At 49.3% G+C, this 27,745-nt stretch overlaps 1 protein-coding gene across 3 annotated transcripts in view; it reads left to right on the top strand.

Moving 5' to 3' along the window:
* cmpy (crimpy) overlaps positions 1–27,745 on the top strand; it is a 343,488-nt gene that overhangs the window by 43,257 nt on the left and 272,486 nt on the right. For all 3 annotated transcript variants that reach the window (XM_025305806.1, XM_025305801.1, XM_025305803.1), the window contains exon 5: positions 7,928–7,975. In XM_025305806.1, coding sequence (XP_025161591.1) covers positions 7,928–7,975 — 48 coding nt within the window. The remainder of the gene's footprint in view (positions 1–7,927; positions 7,976–27,745) is intronic.

Genomic DNA, 27,745 nt, shown 5'->3' with positions numbered 1-27,745 from the left:
AAGAGAGACGGTAGCGAGAGGCGAATGAGGGGGAGAGAGAGAGAGAGAGAGAGAGAGAGAGAGAGAGAGAGAGAGAGAGAGAGTCGAACGCGCAGTGTCGGGACAGCGCGCGCACGATGGCACGGCGTTAATGAAAAGAAAATATAAATAGTGCCGGAGAGGCGAAGACAACAGTTAAGAAAAACGAGAAAGCCAGACCGAAGGAGATACAGACGGTGGTATACCGGTAATGAGAAAAAGACAGCTGGAGGCCACGTTCGTGACGCAACGTCGTTCGTTCACCCGCTCCTTCGTTATCGGCCACGTCGTTTCTGATTAAAACGCACAAAAACAGGCGTGCGCGCAAAAAGATTGCGTCAGTCTGCTAACTCGCGCGCGCGGTCGCTTCTTATGGATTTCCGCGATTATCCAACGTGATTTCTGGCGAGCCCAGGTCGTCCGTGCGCGAATTAATCGGGGTTGATCGAATGGCTCGCACGCGACGTCGTGCACGCTGCGAGGGTGCGCCTCGCTGACTGAACGTTGCCCGAATGTTGTTGTTCGGGTCAGGCACGACGGTACCATCGACGGTGAGGATTTCCCACACGGAGGAAGAAGTCTGGTAGAACTGACGTGAAGATGAGCGGACTTGAACGGTCGAGGGGAACAGAGTTTCTGATTCTTATGAAATAAATTCGGTTTGAAGAACCAGAAGTTCTTTTCCAATAAAAGGCGTGTGATTCGCTCATTGTCGCGTTAATCCGCAATATTTTCCTCCATGCATGATCCATTTAAAACCGAACTCGATTTCACACGCAGGAGAGAGAGAGAGAGAGAGAGAGAGAGAGAGAGAGGGGGGAGAAATCCTCGTCGTCCAAATTGCCACCCGCATGAGGGAAAAAGTTGGCTTGAAATAACGTGGCGACGAACTAGTGTGATTTCTTCTGAGACAAATTCTAAAGACCGGAGATTCTGTTGCCTTGAAACAAAACGCGTTTTGGTTCGTTCACTCGTTCGTTCATTGTCGCGTTAATTCAATGTTTTCAACTTTCACTCCGTGCTCAAATCCGAGCTGCTCAAAGTCGAGCTCGAATTCGCGCAACAGAGAGAGAGAGAGAGAGAGAGAGAGAGAGAGAGAGAGAGAGAGAGAGAGAGAGGAAAGAGATCACCTCGCGATCGGAATCGCGATCCGCACGGACGTGAAAAATTCGAATCAATCGTATGTTAATCCCCTCCGTGCAGAGGAAGAAAGAACTCCACTTTTGAGAGAGTACGAGCGCTGCGCTGCCACACGCAGTGCAGTGACAGATCGCGAACGGACCGTGCCGACCCGATCTTCATCGTTCTCCTCTTCGACGTTCGCTCGCGTCGACAGCAACAACTGCACGCGGCCGATTCCATAATAGTTATGAGCAGAGCTCTCTCACTCGGAGTTGCTCAGAATCAATAGTCTTCGTTTCCCTCTTCGGCTGCAACTTCCAAAAGTCCATCTCGGCATAGTGCGCGGTGTTCAACGTGTAACGAGGTTGTTGGTGAGCGAGTAACAAAAGTAGTTACCCCCCGCCCGGTGCAGAAAGTTAAATTCAATTCGTTGAGAAAAGTTTAATCGCGTACGTTCTATGAAGGTAGTAGACGGATTGTTCCTTTGCCGGCGAGTTAAGTATACGAGTAAAATCTCTAAGTCCTAAAGAGGAACAAAAGAAGCAGCCAGCCAAGTTCGTTTCGGGTGCGACGCCGCGCGCACGAGAGTGCTATTCTCTAAATTAAAATCATGAGCCGTCGCGCGCGCGCCGCTTCGCGGATTCGACGAGGCGGTTGACTCGGACTCGAGGTTGACAAATGACCGAGTTGATTAACCAGTTGTGCGATTACCGAGTGGATGTCGCTTTCTCGCGCGCGCGCGCGCGCACGCCCTGTTGAAATGTTTCACGTTTCAATCGCGTATTCGCGACGCGCGGCGGAATAACTCCGCGCGCTCGTGTACGCCGCATAGTCGCATAGTGAAAACATCGAACGGCCGAAACTCGTTTAACTTGGCCATTTATGGCGAAAGTACGCGCTTTATCGCGCCGGGCGTCGTCGTCATTATTCTCCCGCGGTGGATATTCCGGCGGATTTACGACGAGTCGTCATCCGCGGCGCGGCGCGGAAAAGTGATCTGAATGGAGACGCATTTCGGCAGTATCGTCCCTCGCAGCGAAATCGACTGGCTGACTCGGTGAATCCGGTACCCGTGGATTTTATTCGAACTTCATTGGAGGTAATTGTTCCCCGGTTAATTGGGCGCAATGAAAAAATAGGAGAAAAGAGAAAATTATTGATCTCGCGTCGCGGACGTGTTACACCTCCGGCCGCGACGCGATGTGACGGCTGTTGCGAAATATATACGCCCATGTACAGGGTGTGTAGTAACGAATACACACGATATGTATATAGTCGGTGCACGATCGAGCCGCATTGTGTCTCCATTACGTTCGTATTGACGTTCCCGGAATACAACTCGTTCACAACGGGCGGCGATTTTTACGCGTGAATTTATCCCACGCGAAAATAACCAAATTCCATTAGACTGAGTTAACTCGAAATAATCTCGTTGTTGTTCTCCAGCTCGTCCCGTACCCTAGATTGCTCGAGTGCGTTTATTTCCCGAAATAAAAAGGGTCGCGAAGAGAAAGGAAAGAGACGCGAGAGAGGATACGGGAGGACCGTCATTTTCACACCGAGAGAGACTCGCGCAGAGTCTTTACCAGAGAGAGGACTTTGGTATTCCTTTCGTCGCGAGCGACCGAAATACGAGAAAACTAATTTCGCCGAATGATCAACACGTCCACTCTCTTTTGTTTGTTGCGTTAAATTAAACCGTTCGCGGTTTATTAAACATTGGCGCGGTAAATACCGCGTTATTTATTGTTTAATGAAAGTCGCGATAATAATATCGTGTTTTCGAAAGCGCCGATATAACGAGGAGGTCAGAGATTTATGTCGAACTAATATGTTCCGCGAGCATCTCTTATTTGCCCATTAAAAGCGCGCGCGGTTAACAATGGGATAATAACGAAGTTGCCTTCGATGGTATACACGTACGTATCTACGCACATATATACATATTGCTTAAATTGCTCGTTGCCGTCGGCGACCTGTCGTTAGCAGAAATTAATTCGTTTAATAACGCGTGCGACGCGAATTTACACTGCCGGCGAGAAGTTTGGCGACGAGATCGACTTTGCAACACCTTCAATTTCCAGCTTATGCCGGGCCATTATGCCCGATTCATTTTATGTCGTAGCCTAACAACTAGTCGTCGTCGCGCTTCCATGGCGAACTTATTCGACACGCTAATTTACGGGATACGGGGCGAATTGCGAGCCGTATTGCGGGGTACTAATAAAACTTCGCCGATGCGCCTCAGCGGGCGTAAATTAAATGCCATACGGCAAGAATCCGTCTGAAATGGGTTTTCACTTTGCGAGCGAGCGATGTCGACATACGTTCATCCGAGCCGTTCGAGCGCTGTTGAGGTTTAAACAATCCCTATAAAAAACGACGACGACTACATTCTTGTATCGTTGAGAACGTCAACGGTGAAACACGAACTGTTACTCCTTATTCGCGATACCGGTCGAGCGTCGTAATGCGACTCTCGCTTCGCTCGGCTCTTTCGAGATTCTTTGCGAGACCAACGGCGCGACTCAAGAGTCCCAAATGCATTTCTTCTGTTTTCTTCTTTCGCACTCATTAGTGCGAGAGAGGGAAGGAGGTATTGTCGCGAGGAACTTTTACACTTCGGAACTGCGAGTTTCGAAGATCATAAATGCATTCCTGTCCGAAGTAAACGATGATGTTATTAGGGATAGAGTATCGAGTAGAAAATTAATCTATCGTTCGGTAATAAGAGAAGTTTCTTCAGACTTGTTCTCGTCTCTTCCATTCGCGGAAACATGATTGATTGTTTCAGATTGCTCCCTAAGGGAAAACCATACGATCGCGCTTGGTCGCACGCGGCGAGGATACGACCGCGCGCTTTCACCGCTCTCCGCTCTCTCTCTCTCTTTCTCTCTCTCTCTCTCTCTCTCTCTCTCTCTCTCTCTCTCTCTCTCTCTTCACATTGCGTTTTCAGATTCGAAATATATTTTCGTCCGTTCGCGCGCGCCTCTCACTCCGTAGCGTCGTATGAGAGCGTTTATGAAACATTCCGGGACATCCCTCGATCCTTTATACCCATGGCAATTTCGCACTTTCGTCTCCTCGCGCGTTCATAGGTACTCCTCTCACGTCCCGGATCCAATCGCTTTTTACTCTCGTAGTACGACGAAACAACGTAGAGTCATATTGTGTTAGAAGTGCTGACTCGGCAAGGTCCTAAGAAAACCTTCGTTTCTCCGCTTTACTACATGCAGAGTTTCGAAGGACGCGCCAACGTCTTTGGAGAAAGAGAGAGAGGGAGGGAGGGAGGGAGGGAGGGAAAGAGGAAGAAAAAGAAAAAGACAGTATCTTTTCAAGGAGAATGGTCAATTCTACACGCGCGACTTCTTCATGTGTGCACGAACGACCCTCACGACGCACGAAGCGACCGACATCCGCGGAAAACGATGGAGACGTTTCAACGGTCGGTATCAGAGAACGGTATCGGTCGGCGAATTCTTTTCGGAAACAAGTGAAACTCGGGGGTCTTCACGAGTGGAAGAGCTGAGTATCCGAGTTGCTGTAGATGTAATGCGCACCAAGAGTTCCCATTCGCACCCCTTAGGACGAGTCGATTAACGGCGGAAAAATTCCCCTCCGAAGAAATCACGTCGGTCACGTCGTTATAAACCGTCTCTTATATTTTCGACTTACGAAGTACGTCAGCGGATTAAAAACAGCCTGCTCCAAGTACTTATTGTTAGACGCACCCTTTAGAGGCGGGCGAGATCTATAATTTCTCGGCCGACATTTCGGGTCACCGGAGGAATTGCGCGATCGTGAGAACGCGCTCTCAGTGTCGTCGATCCCCGGCTCGGGCCTGGACATTACCACGCGCAATTGCGTCGAGCGCGAGAACGCGAAGGACGACGGACGTGATTGACGTAACGCGACGGATCATCGTTTTGTTATGACGGTCAAGTCCAATCTGAAAATGTCAGATGTCGCGTCGCCGTTCACGATGATCTAATTGCACGGTATGTGGGTGTGTAAGATTACGGGTAATCACCGTGGTCGTGAGCGAGCGAAAGAGAGAGGAAAAGAGAGAGAGAGAGAGAGAGAGAGAGAGAGAGAGAGAGAGAGAGAGAGAGAGAGAGAGAGAGAGGGATAGTGTGTGTCTGTGTCTGTGTCTTACAGTCTCTCGCACACTTCAGCGGCCGATAACTTAATAATTGGGTCATTACACGAACGCTTTATTGATCGTTAGATTCAACTTAATCCCCAGCGGAGACCTTCGGAGTGCATCCTACGGAGGATAAATTATGAAGCTATCTTGGAAACAGGGACAGGAACACGTTATAATTTTGTTAAGGCCTCTCGTTTGTAGATTAACGCCTCTCGCGCGCGCGCACGCGCGAGAGAGATTGCGTGAAATTAACGCGCGACGTATAAACGCGCGACATCAGCGCGTGAATAACGTATTAAAAGGCGGCAGAGTCAATGTTGACCGGTGTTGCTCTTTATTATTCACATCTCGTAATCTTGTAAAGTAAGCTGCCTGAAATAGTACGGAGGTGTGCTAGCGCGCGGACCAAAACCTGGATAACTCGAGTTCAATTTGAGCGCGGAATATTATTAGATTATTGGATGGCGGAATATAAGAGCAAATAGATGAGGTATAGATATGTTTGCGATGAAGATTAATAATTGTCTGTTAGTCGCAGTATCCAATGGATATCCACGTTCAGGCTGCAACGTATCTCAACGTTGCTACATGGCCTCGAGATTTTTCATTCATTTTAATACCTGTCAATTTTTTCTCGCTGTTTCTTGTGTACTTTAGTGGCAAATCAGCCATATGCTGATGAGAGAAGAATTATTGAAAGAAACAGAGGCAAGTAATGGGGTAACAATTAGCGTATCTACATTGCGAGCACTCATGGGCGCACAATATCGCGACTAACGTCGAGTTAAAATAGATCCCGAGAGAATTATTCCACACATATCCCAGATATTTACTAAACGTGATTAACAGTACCAAAGAATTACGCGATTATTAGATTAATATGAAAATATAAAATATAAAATGTAAAAGAAAATATACGATGTTAAAGTATACATAAGAGAAAAATGTGTTGAAATAAACGTTAACGATTACAAATGCCATTAATTGTGCAAAGTACGTATTACATGAAACGCTCGAGTGGAATACTTGAAAGACAGAAATATTTATATGAAATATTTATATCCGAGTCGAAATGTTGATTCTGCGTTCTATTCTGCAGATTCTATTGAACCTGAAGGATCGATGAAAAATTTTTGGGCCAAAAACCTCCGCAACATTACTCAGAGTGATATACTCGATAACATATCTCAATATCATTGAAATCGGGAAGTGGTCCCTATTTTTGTGCAATTACTACAAAATGTTTATTTGGCATCTCAGAAAATTTATATCGAACGATACAAAATAAGTAAAATAAATAAAATATTTCACGGCAAATTAGTCCCCGATAGAAATTTACGTTAGAGGAGCATCAATGCTGCATTTTTTTTTTTTTTTCAAAGAAGTTTTATTGTTATTATTATTTCAAAGAAGGTTCGTTGGTATCTATATTCATCACGTTTCGAACGTGCGATCTGCGTGAAGTGGAAAATATCGCAAACGGTAATTTTTCGAAGAATCATAAATATCGCGGCGATGGTCGATTGTATGACGGGATAAACACACGAGTGAAGCAAATACCGAGGTAGTCGTCCGAGAAAAAAATAATCCGCATCGGTGTACCTACACTTTCGGATAATTCGGTATTTACTCGGGACGCGCGCATTGATGTTGTGTAAAATTTACTCGCTATATTAATCGTTCGGATATTTGTGTGAACAAACGTTCGCGGTCGCGCGAAATATTGAACTGCTCACCTCTAAACAAATTCGTGATGTATAACGCTGGTCGATGCCGGTAATATCAATGGCATTTGATAATGGCCGCAACCGAGATCAACGGTACTGATAGTCTCGTCTGTCGCGTATAAATACGCTCGAGCAAAAGAACGAGAAAGATTTCGCCTCGGTCGCGAAATGTTGCCGGTGTGTGTCTATTCTACGTACCTAACCTTCCAACAATAATAACGTAGTCGCTGCGCGTTGTTGCGCAGGTATAACGCATCACGTGATAGCTGCGCAACGACGGCGATATTGCCGTTAAAAGTTACCGCACGGACGAGCATACAGATCCGATGAAGACATCCTCGAGGATCATTCTCTGGCAAGCGTCTTGGGTATCAAAATTTACACAACGCCGATAGAAGTCGCTGGAGGTGCGCGCTCAAAAGTGACGTAACGTCGTTCGAAGACTGTGGCTTGTGCCACAGGATTAGCCTTACAATTGTCTGCTTTCGATGGAATGACAATTGAGAGGGAGGATGTTTCCTCATCGTGAGCGCGACTTTACGTTCCGCAACGCGTGAAATCCTCGCCGTACGTGGCAATCTCTCGCGAATTCATCGATTGATCGGCGCCAATTATTCGGCCGGGTATCGCGCGATTTGGTATTTTAATCAGGCTAAATTGTATTTACGGCGCCGGGGTCATTAACGGGGGCGTAATTAAGGACTAAAATTACTTTACTTATTAGTAGTTCTCGATCGAACGACTCGCCCGGTCTCCGCATCTCCGATGCGCGAGATAATGGACGCGCCCGAGAGTGCTATCTAAGTTTAATCTAATGAAGTGTTTCGCAAGTACGCGTTAATTAATTCATGCTCAGTATCCGTCTAACCGGGGAGACACACCGCAGTTGATAAACTTGTAACTTCTATTTCAGATGACCTCTATAATTCCGGAGACACGCCGAGCGGGACCGCCATCGAGGGTGAGTTACTTTCAAGCTATTCCCTAAGTTTTCGCGCAGCGACGGCTTTAATTGAGTGTGTTTAGCATTCATCCGCTATCGTGTTTAAGGGATTAAAGGGAGATTATATGAGCACGCTTGCGTTTATCGCAGTGAACTTCGCTGCGACTCTCCCTTTGACACCGTATCGCGCCCCTCAAACAGTGTTCGATTCTCGGCATTAACGCGCGCGCGCGCGTTACTTTGCGAGCGAACGATACTGTAATGGTGGGTGGTCGAAAGTTTCACCGATAGACAAATATGCTGTGTCATCGTTAATCGATCGACCGAAAGAATCGAGCGCGCAGGGACAAAGCGAACGCCGTATCAGACCATCTTGAAATTCTCCTAGGGGAATTCGCCCCATCTATTTCCTGTGTTTTGCTGAAAATACCGGGCTTCTAATTCCACGAGACACATCCTTGACCGAACGAGTTAGCCGCTCTCGATGTACGAAGATAGCACGCGAGAGCGGTGCCCATTAGTGTAGTTCCGCATCGATCGGAATTTATTAATATCGTTTTATCCATTTTTCATAAATGCTAATGACTCGCCGTTGCGTCGAGAGAACCCTGCTGCCGCTAATAAATGTAATTACGCGTGATGAAGGCATTTTGCGAAACGTACCAACGGCGCAAAGTGTAATCTTATTTGACCGACAATTATTTAACATTTACATTACCGCCGTTGTGTTTTGCGCATTATGCAAACTCTCGAAAAATTGCCTCTCTGTGGTCGCCGCATCGCCGTCGATAATTTTTACCGTATTCTCCGTGTTTCTATCTGCATTCGTTTTGCTCGTGGCAGTTTTCGACGAAATGTCCTTTCGCGAATTTTATCTCTTTTTTTCTCTACTCTCAATGTGAGAGAGAGAGAGAGAGAGAGAGAGAGAGAGAGAGATAAAACACTGCCGCATGATTAATATATATCGATTGTCATTATCGATTATGGTCGTTTTTACAATAACGTTGATATTGAAATTATACGATATCGACAAAATGGAAATTCCGCCGAGCTAAATTGCGTTATTAAATGACAATTTTATCACAAATGGCGAGACATTCCACGGCGTGACCGCGACCTATATTTGCTTGCTCACATTAGGAAACAATGTCGATCCGATATCGTCGAGTTGCGATATCGCGGTTAAACAGAAATTCTTCTCGCCGCTCTCCGGCGATATCTGCGTCGGCTCGCGCGTTGCTACTAATTATCTCTCTTATCGGCGTCGCGCATCTACCCACGTTCCTCGACGCTCGCTCGCTCGCTCGCTCGCCAGGTGCAAGCGCGAGGAAGCGAGTAATCACCGCTTCCGCCGACGTAACAGGCGCAAGATAGTCACATAAGCGACTCGCCGTGCAATTGAATTATCTCGCAAAGATCGTGGAAAGGGTTCGCGCGCGCGAGGTTCAAGCAGTCAGTGGCCGAGATCTACGGGACGGGAGTGGTTAATTTAATTTGGTAGGGGCGAGGGAGCGCGGCCCCCCTCCCCTCCCTTCAACCTTCTCCTTCTTTAGCTCCTCATACTCGGTCTTGCTATGTAAGAACGAAAGGGCAGCGAAGATAAGAAGTTTCCTTTTTAGGCGACTAACGGTTAGCCTCTTTCAAGGTGCGGCACGCCGCCTAACAAACGGCGGGGCAAGAGGGCGAAGTTCGAGCGATGCCATAAGAAAGAGGGGTTCGCGTATATATCGCGGCACATTTGCGGCCAAGTTTTTTACAGGGAATTTCCGGCGCGGCGAGGCGTGTTAAAAAATTACACCTTTGCGTGTGTAGCGTGAAATTGAGGCGGCGAAGTCGTTTTCTGCTTTTTCCTTCTTTTCTTTACGTTACTTTGGGGAAAGGCGTCGCGTTACAATGTCGCGTTGCGCGTCGTTTTCGCGAGAGCGCCTTATAGCGCGTCGGAATTACATAGATGCGGTTTTATCGACCAAGTCGTTCGAATTTCGGCATCTAAACCAACGATATTCGCAGACAAACGATCGGGAAAAAGGATAGAGCGAATTAAGATTGTCAGAGCGACCGAAGCGTTCGACCGTCTAATCCGCTTGCCTCGAGGAGCCTGAGAAAAGACGTATCTGCTCGAGTCGAAATGTTGCTTCTACAGCAGCCTTGCAAAATCCACCGAATTTTAAGGACTCACGGAGCAGCTCGAGATGTAATACCGTGGAAACTCTTGTTCTATATTGACGCTACAAATGGTTACTTACTGCCGCTTCTCTTTGTCGAATCTTGATGGAAGACTTATTTTGGAATTATTTAACATATATATATATATATTTTATTCTCTTTTAATATATATATATATATAATTATTTCATCTTTATTCTAAATTTCTGTCAGCAGTAATGATTATATAATATTGAAAACATGTATTGGAAACGAACATCTTCAAGATTTACGTAAAAAAAGTAAAAAAAGATTTACTTGGTAAACACTGATAATCGTATCTTTACTTAAATCTAAATTCTTTTATACAAATAAAATTAAAATCATTGGCTTTCCATGAAGACATCTATAGCTTTAAGAAAATTTATAACAATAGATAGTAAACATACTAATTCAAAACTTCAGCCCGGGTATATCGCTCGTCAAACATCCATCAGAATTGGAAAATACAATGTCTGATGACAAATTTTGCACAATCTCGTGACTTATCATCTAGGAATAAACGGAGTAACACTGCCGTTGTTGTCTTGCCATCTTTTGTCCTTCGTCGAGACTTCTTGATCGAACTTTCTGCCGCTTGCTGCATCGCTTGCTGTGGCACTGACACTCGCGTAAACACGATGATTTGAACGCAGAAATTGACATATTAATTGACGCGATCCCGCGACAATAGTTTGATTAAATATTCCAAGACTCAACGGCATTTATCGTATTAACCTCGTATGTATCCGGCATAACAGTCCTAACGTTCAGCATAAGATTTCTAGTATTTTCTAGTCATATGAATTCCCCTCTAGACATATTAACATAAAGCAGCCGCTGCGACAAATGTACCGTTTTCGCAGGATCGTTCATTCTACTTTGCATGATCAATAAAGCGATGAGTCAATATCGCGCATATGTTAAAAAATCCTAATAATTTAGTCGATGTGGAAGCGTGAAATTTCGACTCTTCGAAAGTTACCTTCTCGATGTCGGAATTTTTAACGCTTCCTGCTTCTTCGAACGGCCGAATTTATCCGGCACCGGACCGCGCCGAACACTTCGATTCTCCCATATAACAGTTATTATCCGCTGCCACTTGCACGAACCGTGTGCTGCGCTCATCGTCGCTGCAAGCCGCAGCGACGTAGCCGGTATTATTTCAAAGACGAGGGGACAATTACATTATTCCGCGTAGTTGGGAGCCAAGGGCAATTTAATTTGTCAGCTCGCCCTTTTCGCAAGACAAGTGATAAAAATCCTCCTCCTCTACGCAGTCGCGTCGCCGTCGGGTTGCCGTCGAGCGGCTGTTGCCAACGGAATGCCTTCGTAGGGTGGTTGCGAAACACTAACAAAGAGTAATCACGCGTTATATAGCATGGCAAAGCTCGTCGGTGTGCGATCGTACGTCGGCGCATGCACCGACATTTTCAAGTCGAGGCCAATGAAAATACACTGCCTCGGCTCGGCGTCGGTGCGCCGTTAAATTGGACGAAACTACTTGCGAGTACGATTTGTGATTCGGGGGTGACTCGTTTTTTTCTCTCCATCGATATCACAGGGATCGTGAAGAAAATACAGCGGTTGATCGTGATGAAGTTGCGGTTGAAAGCGCGATGAGTTTCGCACCATTTTCGTATTATTAAAATATGCACGGACAAAAATGTTTGGTTGAATGAACGAATTTTCTGGGAAAAATACAAAGGATTCAGAGATTCCGATTGAAAATAGCAGAGTTTTGAAATTAACCAGAAATGTATGTTGATTATTTAGACTCGAATCATTTAGATTGAATTTCGATATCTTCCACCGGAATCTCTGTATTCGTTAATATATGTGACAAGAGAACTGTTTTATTCGACCAAACATTTTTCTCTCTGTATGTGCGTATAATTCAAATGTGATATTATCTAAATGTTTAATGACATTTATAAACGTCATAAAAGAATACTTTTCGGATTTATTTACTTTTTTGGTTTTCGTTGGAAATTACAACGAGATTTTTACGATTACGTGAATACGTTTCGTCATTTATTTACGAGGTGTCTAGTCGAAATATATGCGCGGAAATTTAGTGAAATTCGCGTGTCGATAAACGAACTAGAGGTTGAAGATGACAGACAATTTCTGGTTCCTATGAAGCAACAATTCCGTCTCTACCAGAAATCCCGTTTCTTTCGACTAAAACACATTTAGCTCGTCCATTGCCATATTAGGTGTCAAGCAAACTCTTTTTCTCCGTGCGGAGAAGTAAAACCAAGACACTAGATTACTCGTGATGTGATCAACGCGATGCTCCAGACTGCTCTGATATAATAAAAGTACGTCGTAACGAAGAGGGCGGGGATCCAAACACTCCCCGCTGAATGCCGAAGCCGCTTCGAGCGTGCACTTCATCTTATTGAAAGTATCTCCCCGGCATGGAGTTTTCGCCCTGCTTCGTAATACACCGGGGTATCACTTTCCTCTCGCTTGCTTCCGGACAATGTGCTTCCCACAATGGGGAAGCCAGCGCGTTTTGTGCTCTTCTCCCCCGTCAACTTGCGAGGCTACCACGAAGATCACTGCCGGAGATGATCCTCCACTCGCGTCCGCAAAACGTCGGTTTGTTGATCTTTTCAACGGCGACTCTTCATTTAACAGCCTTAAAAATCTGGCCTCTCCGTTTTACGTGACCATGGACTGGCGGGGGAATCACTTCTTGTATCTCTCGCATGAACGTGAAATCGCGAATTAACGTTCAGGTGAGAAATTTCGCATGTATAAATACAACGATATGAACACTTTTGTTCATCGTATCGAAACCGAGTTGACTTTAAACCTCAACCTCACCTCAATTTCACCACTCCATCCGAATATCTATCCGATTTTAATTCCTATCGGAAACGAGACGCGAGAAACGTGAGAATCTTCAATTTAGAAACCCTGAAATTTGTTCGAACGAAATGTTCACGGGACCACACGGATTATAAGCGATTATGGCGCCTCGTTCGTCCCGCATTTCTCGCATAGCACCGTTGTCAAAGGTCACCGTTGTCAAGGGCCGAAGGGACTGATACGCGGCAAGGGGAAGTGCGACGAAAATGACACGAGGGACAATCGAGCGAGCGCGAGCGCGTATATCTTTCATCTTCTCGCGTTACAAAAGTCCACGGGGGTAGCGAGCGGAGAGAGTGTGTCGCTTTCGCGAGCCTCTCGAGTGTCTTCGAGCGATAGTGTAGTTCGATAGTTTTTCTTTCGACTCTATCGCAGCACCGGCTTTCTATGAGAAGCGTTATTTTGTCTCAGCCGAGGCAACCCGCCGCGTTCCTCTACCGAGCACCGCCGAGCGCGTCGCGTTATTAAATAAACTCGCCCGCTCTGTCCCTCCTCCCTCCCTCCGTCTCTCTCTCTCTCTCTCTCTCTCTCTCTCTCTCTCTCTCTCTCTCTCTCTCTCTCCTCTCTCTCTCTCTCTCTCTCTCTCTCTCTCTCTTTCTCTTTCTCCCTCTCTCTCTCTCTCTCTCTCTCTCTCTCTCTCTCTCTCTCCCTCTCTCCCTCTCTCTCTCTCTCTCGTCCGAGAAAGGATTTTCCGGCAAATACTGCGATGCGTTACGTGCAGCATCGGCAAACTTTAATATCGTCCGCGCGGGCATAATACAACATATTTTATTAAAGCGCTCTGCAAACACCGTTACACGCGACTTCTCCACCGCAGCGGGGCGGTTCGCGGCTGTGCGCGCGCGGGGGACACGCGTTTTCGGAGTCACCTCGGTGTGCGCGATGAAGCCGTAACGAGGTTATCAACGTAACGTAATCGCGGTTATTTATCGGCGGTGATTTGCTGGCGAGCTGCGCCGATTAGGCGATTAAAAATTGAAGGGCGTTAATCGGCGCGCTGGCTGGACGAACGCGCGAGCGAATTTGCTAACGGGCGTTTTGCTAACGGAGAATGGGGGAGGGGGCAGAGTCGCTGAAGGAGGGTAATAATTGCGGAATCATTGCCGCAGTGAGCGCGCGAGCGAGACTCGCTCGCTCTGAGCCTCGCGTTTGGCCGAGACAGGGGAGATGATAATTCGGGTCGAATGTAATAAAGGCCGCGACGACGTAGGGCTGTAACACTCACGATGCTCTCGCAGCGTCCCCGAGATTTATGTTTTCCCCAGCGCGGTGGCAACGGGTAATTCTCAAGGTGAAGAGGCGGAAGGGTCGGCAAAGGAAGGGGATGTGTTGCGGAAGGAGGAGGAGGAGGAGGAGGAGGAACCGGGCGGAAAATGGCATTCGCGCATACAGATCCCGAGCATATTTGCCTCGATAAAACGGATAGGTTGTCTCGTGTTCGCGGCAACGACCCTGTTTATTCGCGCCAGCCGTGGATGCGGAAAGAGAAGGAGGCGGCGAGAGGAGACGACGCGAGCGTGAGCGAGAGGAAGGCAGGCTGAACGACAGCCATATCCCTCGATGTAGGGAAATAGAAATTGAACGAAGTAACAAGACACCGGCCGAGTGGGGGGAGGGGGGAGGGGAGAGGCAGGGCAGATGCGTCGTCGCTCCTCGGGGCGGAAAATGCTACGTTCGCTTTCGCATTTCCCTCGCGGGGGAGAGAAGGTGAACGGCGCCGCGGCGCGGCGTCAGCCGCGCGTCGCCAGGTGCTTGCTTATAAAAACGATATCTCGCTGCGATTCCTGGCGGTGAGATTAAGCCGGCTTGTCGACGCGCGCGTCAGACAGGATCTGTCAGGGGGTCGGAATTCCATCTCGAAATAAAGTATCGCGACGCTTCGACTCGCTCGGAGCGAACGTCGGAGATGTGACGAACGGCGAACGGGTCGGGCCGTCGCCAATGAATACGAGAGGGGGGTCGATAGGTGCGGGCGGATTGATACGAGAATAAAGAGCGGCCGAAGCGGGATTTATCGAGCCCCGCCCCCCGCGCCCCCGCTGAAATTTCATTTGTCGACGCGAGGATAATGAAAACTGCTCGAGAAAGTAAGTTCGGCGAGCTGTGTGTTGCGCGCGCGATGCGGAAGCAAATATTGTTTCTGAATTCGGGATGCGTTTACAAACGCGGCGACGGGAATGCACGTAGTGCGAACGCGTAGTTTCCCGTGCGCAACGGATCTAATACGCCGATTCGTTGAATATTTTAGCAGACCGCGTTTTTCACGTCTACCTTTCTGCACGTCGCGCGACGCGCGGCACCTCGTAGTCCTCGGACGCGCCGGCCGGCCGGTCGGTGCAATCTGCGCGAGTGAATTTTTCCCTCCCTTTCTTCTCTATTTTCTATTACGAGCTTGTTACGCGCGCGTCTAAGTGGATCGCGAAACTCCAGCGGGCGTTCTAAAGAGTAATCCGAGAGGTGAGTGCGGTCGAGATTAAACGTGGATTAATTTATTGTCCCCCTCCTGATAGAAACTATTTCCTTACAAGAATTGATTTCATTAGGAGCTTGTTCCCGCTCTAAGTGGATTGTTAAACTTTACGGCGTTGCCGGGCGGGATGTCGCCGTCGCCGTCGCCGTCACCGGGGGTATGTATTAATTTACCGCCTAGCCGGGGACTGCTTTCGCGAAAGAATTAATTTCATCCTTGTTAAAATTTTCTCTCGAGTTTAAGCGATCCACAAAGGGCAGAGGATCGAGTTGATGCAGTTGAGCCAGCCGCTCGAAATCTCGCTCTCGTTTTTCGCGACATAGAGAGAGAGAGAGAGAGAGAGAGAGAGAGAGAGAGAGAGAGAGAGAGAGGCAAACAAAGGTAACGCGCTTACGACAAGAGTCTCGGGACTCTCGCGATAACAATGACTCATTTACTTAAGCATAATGCGCCGAGAAGCGCTGTGCTGATAATTATTCGTGCGCCAAGTGCAGCTCGACGTAAGACTTCCCTCCGGGAAGCCGGGAAAGAAGAACTCCATTGGAGGAGACGCGGAAAAGTAGTTACGTTTATGGACACGGCCGGCGGGTGTAACCGATCGCTGACCATTCCTTCTTCCTCTCTCTTTTCCATCCGCAAAACTGTCTTAAGCTCGGAATTTCATTCGCTGGAAATAATCGGGAAGAAGCGCGCTCAGTGCCGCTGACAGGGTCGTCACGCAGCGTCTCGGGGGAAATTTGCGTTCCCCCGATGGGATCTCGATTGCCCAAGAAGCGTAGGGAGGTGACGGGGACGGCGGGGGATAAACGTCATGAGACGTGCGCACGGAAGAGTCTGACAAATTCGTTTGTTAAAAAGTCGTCGCGTCGTCCTCGTCCCCGCGCGAGCGACTCGCTCGTCAATTAGCGCCGCGCGCGCGAGGAACGCCGAGATGTCTTTCCGCGTCTTGGATCCCGCGGCGCGTTTTCGTGACGTTAATCGTCGCCGGGACAACGGCTGCGGACGTAGAATGCGACTCGTGGAACGAAGAATACCAAATGTTGCCTGAAACGTGAGGAAGGACGACGGAGTCGTGCCGCGAATCGCGCCACAGAGTCGAGAAACGGGCGTGTAATTACGCCGCGCGAGCCGTGATTAAATCATTCTTAGACTGGCTGCAAGATCTTAACGCGATTTTAACATTCGTTACCTCCGTCGAGCCTGCGTCCCGGCTGTTTAGGAGCCGCACAGCCGCGGCGCGCGGTTACATACCGGTTTGATACCGACTCGATGTCGACGAACGAAACGCATCGCCAAGCAACGCCGTGGTATGGATTATTAAACGCCGCTGTTCGATCTCTCCATCTCCATCGATCGCGCGACGTTTGCATTAATGATCCAGGCTTTATTAACGCATTAGTAACGGCGACGTCGTGCCGTCTCGGACATTTCCGTAAATCGGCCAACTTGCGGGGCTCCACGCTCCCTCACGTTATACGAGCCGTTGCGACTTGTTATTAAGCGCGTTTAGTCCACCTCGATCAATTATTAGCGAACACTTGCAACGTCCAAGGTATGTTTCGCAAGATCTCTCCACTGAGCACGACATGTTGCGGATGAGCCTGCGTTATTAACTCTCCGCGCGAGCGGAACATGTTTCTCTTAATATTTAACGTTATTCTACGTTCACCGTTCTGCTTCCTCCTTGTTTTCCCTCCTCCTCTCTCTCCTCTCTCTCTCTCTCTCTCTCTCTCTTCCTCTTCTCTCTTCTTGCTCCCAGCTGGTCGGTTCTTCCTCCCGACACAGTGGTGTGCGAATAATAGCAAGGAGCGACGGGGCAGTCTCTCGTAACTTCAGAGCAAACGTAAAATTATACGCGTGGGTGTCCGCCCGCTTCTGCTGGTTTGGATGGCCGGCTGCTCGACCCGAGTTCTCGCCGCTTCCATCAAGCATGGGTGGTGAGCATTGCGCCACTACGCCAACTGTTGTAATAATTCCCAGTTATAGCTTACCTTACCTCTTTCCTCTCTCTCTCTCTCTCTCTCTCTCTCTCTCTCTCTCTCTGTCTGTCTCTTTCTCTCTCTCCCTCGCCGACTTGCTTTCCGCGCGCGTCGTGCCACTTCGGTAGAAATAGTCGCGAGAGAAAAAAAGAAGAGAAGAAAGAAACGTGGCAAATTGTCGCTCTCTCGTCGTCGAGATTTGATCGTCGCTTCGACCGCGAAAATATCCTGCCGAATGCAGCTTAAGCGACCGGCCCCGCCGCGTTCCAAAACACTCGCCGTTACTTTTTCATTATTAGCGGTCAACGAGCGGCGTTCTGTTGCTTTCATACCTTCGCGGAAAATTTCTGATGAAATGAGGGAGACAGAGAGAGAAAGAGAGAGAGAGAGAGAGAGAGAGAGAGAGAGAGAGAGAGAGAGAGGGAGGGAGAGAGGAGCGCGCTCTGTACGCCATGTTTAATCAAATCACCGTTCGGCTATCGCCGATGTATGTGCACGAGATTGATTAAAATGTCAATTAGTAGCCCCGAGAAGCCGCGACATTACTTTCTTTTTAATATATACGCGATATCATCGAATAACTTGCTTGACTGCTACATTATTGAAGAAGTACAATGAAATCGGGCTATATATTTAGACAATCGGTGCTCGCGACGTCATGGCGAATACAAAACTGATGGCCCACTTTCCGACGCGATTGAGATCGTATCGTGGTTAGATTGCAAAGCTCATTTCTGATGTAAATAGATTAGAGGGAGCTCGGTGTGCATCGTTTAATGCCGCTGATAATTCGTTTAACTAATTCATTCATTCGTAACAATGCCGACGCTCCAGCGGTAAACGCATTGAATTAGCACGCATATTTGTCCCCGGCTTTTAACAGAATTACACGCTGCCGTTGAACGTGTTACAAACACGCCCGGCCAATGCAGCGTTATGATCGTCTAAATTTCGGTTACCTCGCCGAAAAATTTACCGGCGGAATAGAGCCGTCGGTCAGTGACAGAGAGCTTACGCAACGCGCTGAACGCGCCTCGGTTAAAATAGGAACCTCGCGTGCCGTGTCGCGGCATTCGCGATTACACGCGACGTTGAAACGTGAATATGTGAATATGCGATATCAGAGTAAGAGCGGATTTTAAAGCGGAAAACTAAAGGGGAAATTTGAAAGAAAGCGTGGACTCTTGGGAAAGAGTGGAGGACGGAATCACGGTGGAATCCCGCCGAGTAATCTCGAGTAGTAACGCGCGGACGCGTAAAAAGGTTTCTGCGGATCTGCGGCACGTTTCTCTAATTACGACACTTCGGCGAAACGACCTCCAATATCCAATCGTTTTACGTCATTAACGACCGTAGGAGAATCGGGTTGCGGAGGAGAAACCAAATTCGCGGGGAATACGGAATTCGATCTTGGGAGCGTTTCCCCGCATCCGATCAGCCGTAAATTCGCCGCGGGAAGACGCTGAGGAAGCTCCGGACTGTTATCTCTCAAATTAGACACCGGCATAATGAATCACACGATCGCGCGCCGGTAATGAAATCGAGGCGGGCCGCGGCGGGCATGTTTATGCGATCTTGAACGATTGCGCGATTGTCATCGGGCACAAATTCCCACCGCGGTGGGATAATTCGTCGAAGGCACGGTGACGTAATAAATACAATGGCGTCAAAGTTACGCAATGCGGTATAATTATGTAACGACAACAAGTACAACCCTTGGGAACGAGTTTGCGTGTGAAAAACAACTGAATTTCACCGCAACAAGTTCCGCTGGGAATTTGCATTTGTGACGGAAATCTCATTTACGGGAATCGGATCCGACCGTAATACATTTTCGAAAAATGCGTTACGATGCGGCGACCTCGAGTTTTTCTTCCGAAAAAGCCAACGCGGCCAGAGCGGCCGAGAGCGGCGTGTCCTTGTTCGAGCGCGAGCTCTCCGTAAAATCCATTTTCCACCTTCGTTACATCTGGCCAGAAAGGTCAGCCATGACTCGTAGTCGTGACTTAAATCTCGCATTAGGACGCAATCGTTTGGCGGCATTAACGACCGGAAGGGAATGAGCCCGTGAAGCGAACGAAATCAGAGCTCGAGGATAGGATGGGATTCGATCACAAGTCACGAAACGCGCGCAGGCCCCTTCAGGAGATTTTTGTAGTTCGTCCTTGAATCGGCGAGGGATAAAAGAGCAATCAATCTGACCCCCTCGACGTGCCCCTCCACCTTCTCCTCTTTATCACTCTTTCTTTTTGCCTTTCTCCTCTCTCTCTCTCTCTCTCTCTCTCCTTCTTTCTCTTTTTCTTCCTTTTCCTCTCCCGTTTCTCTCGTCCAGCTTGCACACGTTCGCGGGTCCAGGGTGGTTCTCCGCGCGATCTTGGGAATCTCGGTGGAAGTCTCGGCGGAACTTGAAAAGGCGGCCGTCGCTCCTCGAGTTGCCTGACACGTCGCGCGAACAAATTTCTATTGTATATCGACAATGGCCCCGGCGAGCCATACGTCGCCGACATAAATAACGAAGGCGCCGGCCCGATAACCCGCAAACTGCGCCCTTCTTCCATATTCGGAAATTCAATTTTGATAACGCTCGCCAGAAGGTAAGACTCGTGGGGGCGACCGATTTATATCTTCCCTTTAGTCGCCCTCTATCACCGCGAGAGTCTCTCCGCACTTGGTCCCTCTCCCTCCTCTCTCTCGCCACTTTCCCACCCGCGACCGCGAACCTTCTCGCTTAGTCCGCACATTCTTTCTCTCCGCTGTCACATTTCTCTTCCATATAATCGTCGATGATTTGCGGCCCGTGAGAATCTGATACGTGGCCCGCCGGAAGCTGCTACGCCGCTCGTCGCGATATTCCCGCGTTAACGAAATTGGACAGAGCAAAGTCGTATACCAGCCGCTCCCCCCCCCCCCCCCTCCTCACTCTCTCTCTCTCTCTCGCCCGCGCGCGCCTGCGATTATCTCCTCGCGAAGATCAAATTTGCGATTGCTCCTTGGCTCCTCGCGCGAAGGAGCAGCGCGTAAAAGAGCTGTTGCAGTAATTGCCGTTGTAATTAACGGGAGTGGGATTTTTCAAAATAATTGAAACGCCTAGGCGCGCGTGCGCGCGCATGTGTGTCCCAACACAATGTGAGATATCGCCGGTGGGCATCATTAATACCTTCCCGCCGTGAGACCAGATAGCATCGGATTCCCAATCCCGGCGGGATCCTCTCGGTGGAGGAGCCTTTACGCAATTCCGTTACTTCCTTTTCGTTTCTCCTTTTCTCTCTCTCTCTCTCTCTCTCTCTCTCTCTCTCTCTCTCTCTCTCTCTCTCTTCTTCTTTCTTTTCTTTTTTTTCTTTTTCCTTTACGCCCATTCTCGCGAGTAATCTCCTTCGACTTCTCTCGTTTACACCCCGCGGGAAAGCCGGCAATTTGCCGAGAGCCCGGGATCTCGGTAGCGAGGCTCGTTTTATTAACCCCGAAGACTGCGCAGCGAGATTTAGCGCGATACGCGCCTCGACCGCGCGCGCTTGGCTGACAGACCGGCGTCGATAAAATTTGTTTCCCGCCATTAATCCGGCTAAAGAGTTACGGTATCGATTCCTACGCTGTCGATAGATCGGCGCGGATTTACAAGCGGCAACCATCGGGGCGCGCGCGTTAATTGAAAATTATTTTCCTGCCTCGCACGTCGTTTTCCGCGAGGTTCAAGGCCGCAGCCGCGCCACATTTCTCGCGTGCGCGCGAGAAATAGGACGTTTTTATCGATTCCCACTCGACGAATAGCAGACACAGGGATAGAGATTGAGGGGTGGGCGGGGGCAGGAAAAAAAGAGAAAGATACGAGAAGGCAAATCGGGAAATTGCCGCGGGGTTACATTTGAATAACGATACCTAGGCGTTCCTCAAGCTTTCGGCGAATGCTATCGGATTGCCCGGGAAATAATGGCGGATCGTTATTTCTCCGGGAGCCTATAATAAGAGCTGAACTTATGAAAAATGCCGGCGGGCAAGCGTAGGCGCCGCGGCGTGTGTGTGCGATCGCGCGTGCGACTATAAAGCGTAGAATAAATACATGTAAAATGTAGAAATTCGTTTCAGCGAGCGTACGACGCGCGGGATCTTGTGAACGCAGCCTTTTTATAAAACGCCGTGAACATGTTTCACAGAGAGAGAGAGAGAGAGAGAGAGAGAGAGAGAGAGAGCCGCGCAGAACGACTGAATTTGCAAAAATTCACGCCGCGACGCGGATACGGACTCAGCGGCTTGAAATTGCCCGCACTGTTTTCCGGGGTAATCCGCCATTATGACGTGCACGCGTTTTTCATCTTTTTCTGTCTCGCTCGCTCGCTCGCTCGGACGTTCGCCCGTGTAAGCGTAAAGACGGACGGCGCGCTCGCTGAAAGAATAAATAAATAACATTATCGCGTGGCACGCGCGCGCGATGAAGTTTCCGCGCAACTGTAGGTAGTCGCGCGGGTACATAATTCGGACGTTCGTTTAATCGGGACCTCATGAATGTTGCATCGAACGATTACACGCTGAATCAACGTACGCACACACGCGGCTGCATACCATCCGAATTTAATTCGCCGAGAGTTTAACCAACTGAATCGGCCGGCCGCGCGTCCGGCATGACAAACGGCCAGCTACAAATCACATACATACTCATCACCGCGAGCGTCCAACACTTTCAATATGATGCTTCTGTTTTCTGTTATTCAATCGTGTCGTCGTCGTCGTCGTCGTCGTCGTCGTCGTCGTCGTCGTCACTGCCGTCGTCGCGGTGCTCGAGGTACTCGCGACGGCGATGTCGGTGTCGGCGTCGGCACGTACATCCGAATGCACAATGAGTCGCGAGAGATACCGCTTGACAAACGTGAGCCACGTGATTAATATTCCCCAGGCGGCCGTTTTTTGTATCGCACGCGGCGGACGTTTTATTTAGCGCGCTATATCGCAACACGCGCTTCGCGGACGCGATGTTCTCGATCTTGAACGTTCTCGCGCTCTCGGACGGGTTAATATATCCGAATCGGCGGACTCGGCTCGCGCGCCGTTTGCGAATCGGCCGGCCGCTGAAATATGAAGAGTGCGCTTTCAGTTATTTATTCAGCCTCTTACCCAAAAGGCGGATATTAAGTGGAAACGCGGTCTCTCGCCGCGCCGCTCGTTTACAGGCGGCCGGGATGAAGTTCGTTAGGTACTTCTGCCGGCGGTAATATTTACAGCCGGCGTGCACAATAAAAGCGGCGATTACGGCGCGCTCGTAATTCGTAGCTAAAAGTAGCGCGCGCTCCGCCATTAATATTCCATACACGCCGCTCGTTTGTCATTTAACGAGGCTAACGCGTAGCCGCGCAGCGCCGCGCCGCGCCGCGTACGCGACTAAAAAGGCCGATCTTGACGATGGATAGCGAAGATCGTGAAAAACGCCGCCGCCGCCGTCGCCGCCGTCGCCGCCGTCGTGCATCTCGCGCGGGTACAACTTGCGTAAATTTCCGGTTAACGCGTTCCGTAGCCACGCTCGTCAACTAGAATATGCCGCGAGAACAACGCAACCCCCTCCTGCATCTGTCTCATCTATTCATTTATTCTGGGCTGCGCGAACATATCTCTGAACGGTTTGTTCAGCGATACCGGCTTCTTCGTACGTCAAATAGTAATTCTGTACTTGTGTTGACTTAGGTTCGGCGCGCGTCGTTCGCGTGTGACACGAACGGTGTTGGAAAACCATGCGTCTTTGAGGGAGCGTTGTTAGGGTTTGCCAAAGTAATTGTCCGAGAGCGACGGAGCAGCGAGAGGGATTGAATATTTCAAATCACACGCTGCTCTCATTTGGTTAGGTGAGATGTCGCTCGATCTGACTTGATTCCGTTGAACGACGTATTTTCAAGTTGGCGTGGTCGTTGTAATTATCGTTTGTTTCCTGAAAATCCCCGGAGGACAGGAAATTCCGGTAAATAAACTTTCTCTTTTTCTCTCTCTTTCCCTCCTCCCTCGTTGTCCGTCTCGGTCTCTTTGCTTCGCCTTCCCGTCGTATTTGCCGTCACGATGGTCCTGCGTACACATCGTAAAATATGAAGTATACAAGCAGGCCCGCGGGCTTTGCTGCAATTTTCATAAAGGAGCGTAAAGAAGCGTAGACTATGCTGTCATACGGCGCGTCTTGTGCGGCCGATTGCAGATATGGGTTAAAGAGGCTGTTTTACGGCCGATTTTCGTCGCTTCTTTCAAGCTCTCGAACGTGCCGCACACGTCATCGTTTACTTTTTCTTTCTTGTTAATCAGTCGAGTATTTTTATCTACCCTGATAAGGGTCTGTATACAAGACGCCCGACATTCAGATTTAGAAATCGGTCCGCCGACAAGGCGGAAATTTAATGAGGAGGACGAGAAACGATGTTTCCAACAATGTGTCCAAAGTGTTGTATTCAAGTTACAAAAATGTCTCGTTCGCGAAATTAAGGACGCTCGGTAAAATTATCGACAATACATAACGTGAGAACACTCCGTGTCTCTAGGACAACTCCGCGGCACTCTCGTGTTAAGAATTGAAAAATGACGTCGCGCGGTGTCTCTGATGGCTCTTCTCGCGGAAGAGGAGACATGTCGAATCGAAACAGAGGATCCGTTGATAACAAGTAACATCGTCGACAAAAAAGTAAGAAGAGCGTAGGGCCGTGGAATTACGTTAGACCGATGAGCGACGAAATGTAATCCGCACGCCAGCTCCTTTTAATAGCCGATTGAAATACACCCTCCCTTTACTTGCGGCGTTTGTCTCCCGGCAAAACGAACAGTTCCGAACGGCGTAATAACAGAGTCACATCCGGTAGGTGTCTTTTACGACTCGTTGAATTTACATCGCCGGCGTCCCCGGAAATTCTCAAATACCAGCAATAATTCAGCGGCGCCGACCGCGCCGACTAGACCTCCCCGCGACTTTTTTTTATTGCGCCGCGAATTGTCTCGCGGGGGTAGAAGCGCTTGCGGCTTTGCACGGGCTCGCGATGAGAGGGTACGTTTGCCAGGATACGAGGGTAGTCCCAAAAGTACCTGACCTAACAAAGAAAACACAAAAAATGTGGGAAAAAATATCTTTATTTCTCTACATAGTCTCCTTTTAGCTCAATACACTTTTCCCAGCGATCCTCAACAGCTCCGATACCCTGTTTATAGTGGGAATCGTCGAAAGGGGATTCTCCCCTTTCAGTCCATTGTTTTGACTGTTCCTTCGTCTCAGGTGTGAAGTGATGGACCCATGTTTCATCCATGCTTATGAATCGACGCAAAAACTCGGCTTTATTGCTGCGAAACTTCGCCAAACACTCGATTGAAACATCCTCACGACGCTGATTTTGTTCCAATCGCGGCACCCATCTTGCGCACAGCTTTCTCATGTCCAGATTTTCAGTCAATATGCGATGTACAGCACTTTTTGAAATGCCTACCATGTCTGCTAACTCGCGCACTTTCAGTCGACGGTCATCCACTACCATTTTGTGGATTTTCTTCACCATTTCCGGCGTGGTCACCTCATTTGGTCGACCACTGCGATGTTCGCCTTGACAGCTCGTACGGCTTCGTTTAAACTCTGCCACCCAATATTTTACTGTTGTAAACGAAGGAGCAGACTCCCCCAGAGTGGAATCTAGCTCCGCTTTGATATTGGTTGGACTGAGGCCTTTCAAATGAAAGTATTGTATCACATAACGATGACCAATTTTTTCCATGTTTACAAATTCACTGAGAGCGTTTGATGGCTGCCAAACAAATACTAAACAACGTAGCGTCGTCAAACTTCAAACTTAAGCTTTATAAGGTTGGTACTTTTTAGCATAGTCATTCTTTTCAAACAACAACCGCTATCTGTGCGTCAGGTCAGGTACTTCTGGGACTACCCTCGTACTTAATCGTCTGTAATGTAAATAGCGTCGCAGCCGCTGGACGATGTAATTATGTGACGCGACTGGGAGAAACTGCCCTGCGTCCTAGCATTCTCTCTCAGCCCTCCCATCCCCCCTTTCTCTCTCTCTCTCTCTCTCTCTCTCTCTCTCTCTCTCTCTCTCTCTCTCTTTGTCCCGTATCTTCATTTACATATAGCCCATTAACTGAAAACGCATCCACATATGTTTACGAGGTCAAGCAGGGTAATTGAAGTTGTCGGGGAATTCGCTCGCTATTAACTACTCGCCAAGTAGATTAATAGTTGCTTCAGGATCCCGGTTAAATTAATAGCAACTGCTAGACCGTCGGAAAATAGATAGCCGTCGTAGGGAATAATTTCCACCGGTAGCGGAATGATCGCCCCCTTTGCCCGGGGCTTCCGTCAATTCACTGCGAGTGTTCATAAATTAATAATGTATATATTGTATATTGCACCTCCTCCCTCCGTCTCCCGAGAGCCCCCGCTCTCACTGTGCTCGAAGGGGATTTTCTCCTCGGGACATAATAAACCGCCCCCGTTCTCCTTCGCGTGATCCTTTCCGACCTCCCCATCGCGAGAACGTACCTCTTCGTTTCCCGATTCCGCTCGCAGCCGCTGTCGCCGGTTCCCGCATACGTTTGCGCGAATTTTCATTTGAATAGCTAAACGCCCTCCTTCCCCGCCCTCTTCCTCCCGGTCATTCAGCCGCGCGAGTCTCCGCCGCGGCATAAACCGCCGTGATTTAAGCGCGATCAGGCCGGACAGATATGTTACGGCAATTTAAACGGCACGAAAGAGAGAGAGAGAGAGAGAGAGTGCGCCGGCCTCGTGGCGGAAAATTAAATGTGAGTATGATTTTAGGCGGGCAATTTATATGTAAATGACATGGCGCGCTCCTCCTCCGCGTTCTCCTATCACCCTGCGACCCTTCGCCGCCGCTCGCGTACTCTTTGGTGCTATCAGCCGCCGCGCCGGCACGGCCTCGCTCGACACATACCATCCACGCCGAATATTTAATAATGCCCATTGTTTCTTTGGCCTGAACCCGGCGGCCCGGTCCCCGGATATCCCGCGAGGCCTCCCGGCATTCAGAGAGCGCGAGATTTCGCCCGGATTTTCCGCGGGGCTATATAAATGGCCGCCGCCACCGACCTTACCCGCCCCGCGCGGCAGCATCCGCTTCCGGAGACAGGCGCGGGAGCACGGGCTCTCTCTCTCTCTCTCTCTCGCGCGCGCGCGCGTTTACACGCGCGCGCAGGGGCGGTGAAATAGCGACGGTCTGTGAATAGAGGGCTCGCGAAGCCTTTGATTCCGCTTACGAGCGCGTACGCTCGCTCGCGCGCGCGCCGCGAGCATCTATCAGACGCGGAAGAATAGCAACGCGCGAGATCCGTCGCGCTATATAACCGCACACGCGCTTCGCGTCGTCTTTGTTAACCCCGCCGGGTGTAAAGCGCCGGATAAAATCCACGGGTTATGGAGCGCGTGTCCGTCTTTGATGCCGCGGACCGCATATTGTTCCCGATGCGAAGCGGCCTTGCGCAGTCAATAAATTATTCTCCTGCGCTCTCCGCGGTAAGATATTCCACCGCGAAGAGAAATGAGAGAGAGAGAGCGAGAGAGAGAGAAGGGGCAGAGGGGCGAGGGGGCGGGAGGGAAATCGCCGAACCCATCGTTGCAGGGGGGCTCGGGTTGATCTACCGGCGGCGTCAGACAGCGATTACCAGCGTCAGTGTAGTATTTATCCATCCCCCGGGAGGGGGGAGGGGGATCACAAAGATTCGTGAGAATTCGGCGCGTTCGGCGCTAACGGCTGGACATGCCGCTTACAATGGCTTACGAGAGAACTGTTTGCGCGACACGTAGTCTCCGGCTCTTCTTGGACACGGAGCAACGTCGCGAGAGAGAGAGAGAGAGAGAGAGAGTGAGAGAGCGGCCCGCTGAAACATTGACTCGCGCTTGTGAAATATTTCACGCTTGAGCGTACGCGCGCGCGTCGCGCGTATGTATTAAAATCAGAGCCGGATTACGGCTTCATTCCCGTGTTTACCGAGCAAACTTTGATCACCCCGACCGAATGTACCTACAGGGGAATTTCATCACACTATCGCGGGAAAACGAGAAGCGCGCGCGCGCGTGAGAGAGAGAGAGAGGGGGGGGAGAGAGGACGAGGAGCAACGAATAGCGGCTGCATTAACGACGGAATCACGTGTGCAACCGAGAGAGCGCTCTTAAAAGACGCAAGGGTGGAATTTGCGCGATTTGCGGAGGGAGGAGTCTGCCGACTACACCGAGGCAGTGCCATCGGTTTCTCCTTAATGAGATGCCCGGCGCGGCGTACGAGCGCGCGGTATTAATTCGAA

This window comes from Harpegnathos saltator, unplaced genomic scaffold, assembly GCF_003227715.2.
Source record: "Harpegnathos saltator strain DR-91 unplaced genomic scaffold, Hsal_v8.6 scaffold121, whole genome shotgun sequence".
Taxonomy (NCBI): Eukaryota; Metazoa; Arthropoda; class Insecta; order Hymenoptera; family Formicidae; genus Harpegnathos; species Harpegnathos saltator.
Note: the sequence above shows the minus strand (reverse complement) of the source record. Positions and strands in the feature narration are given on the sequence as shown.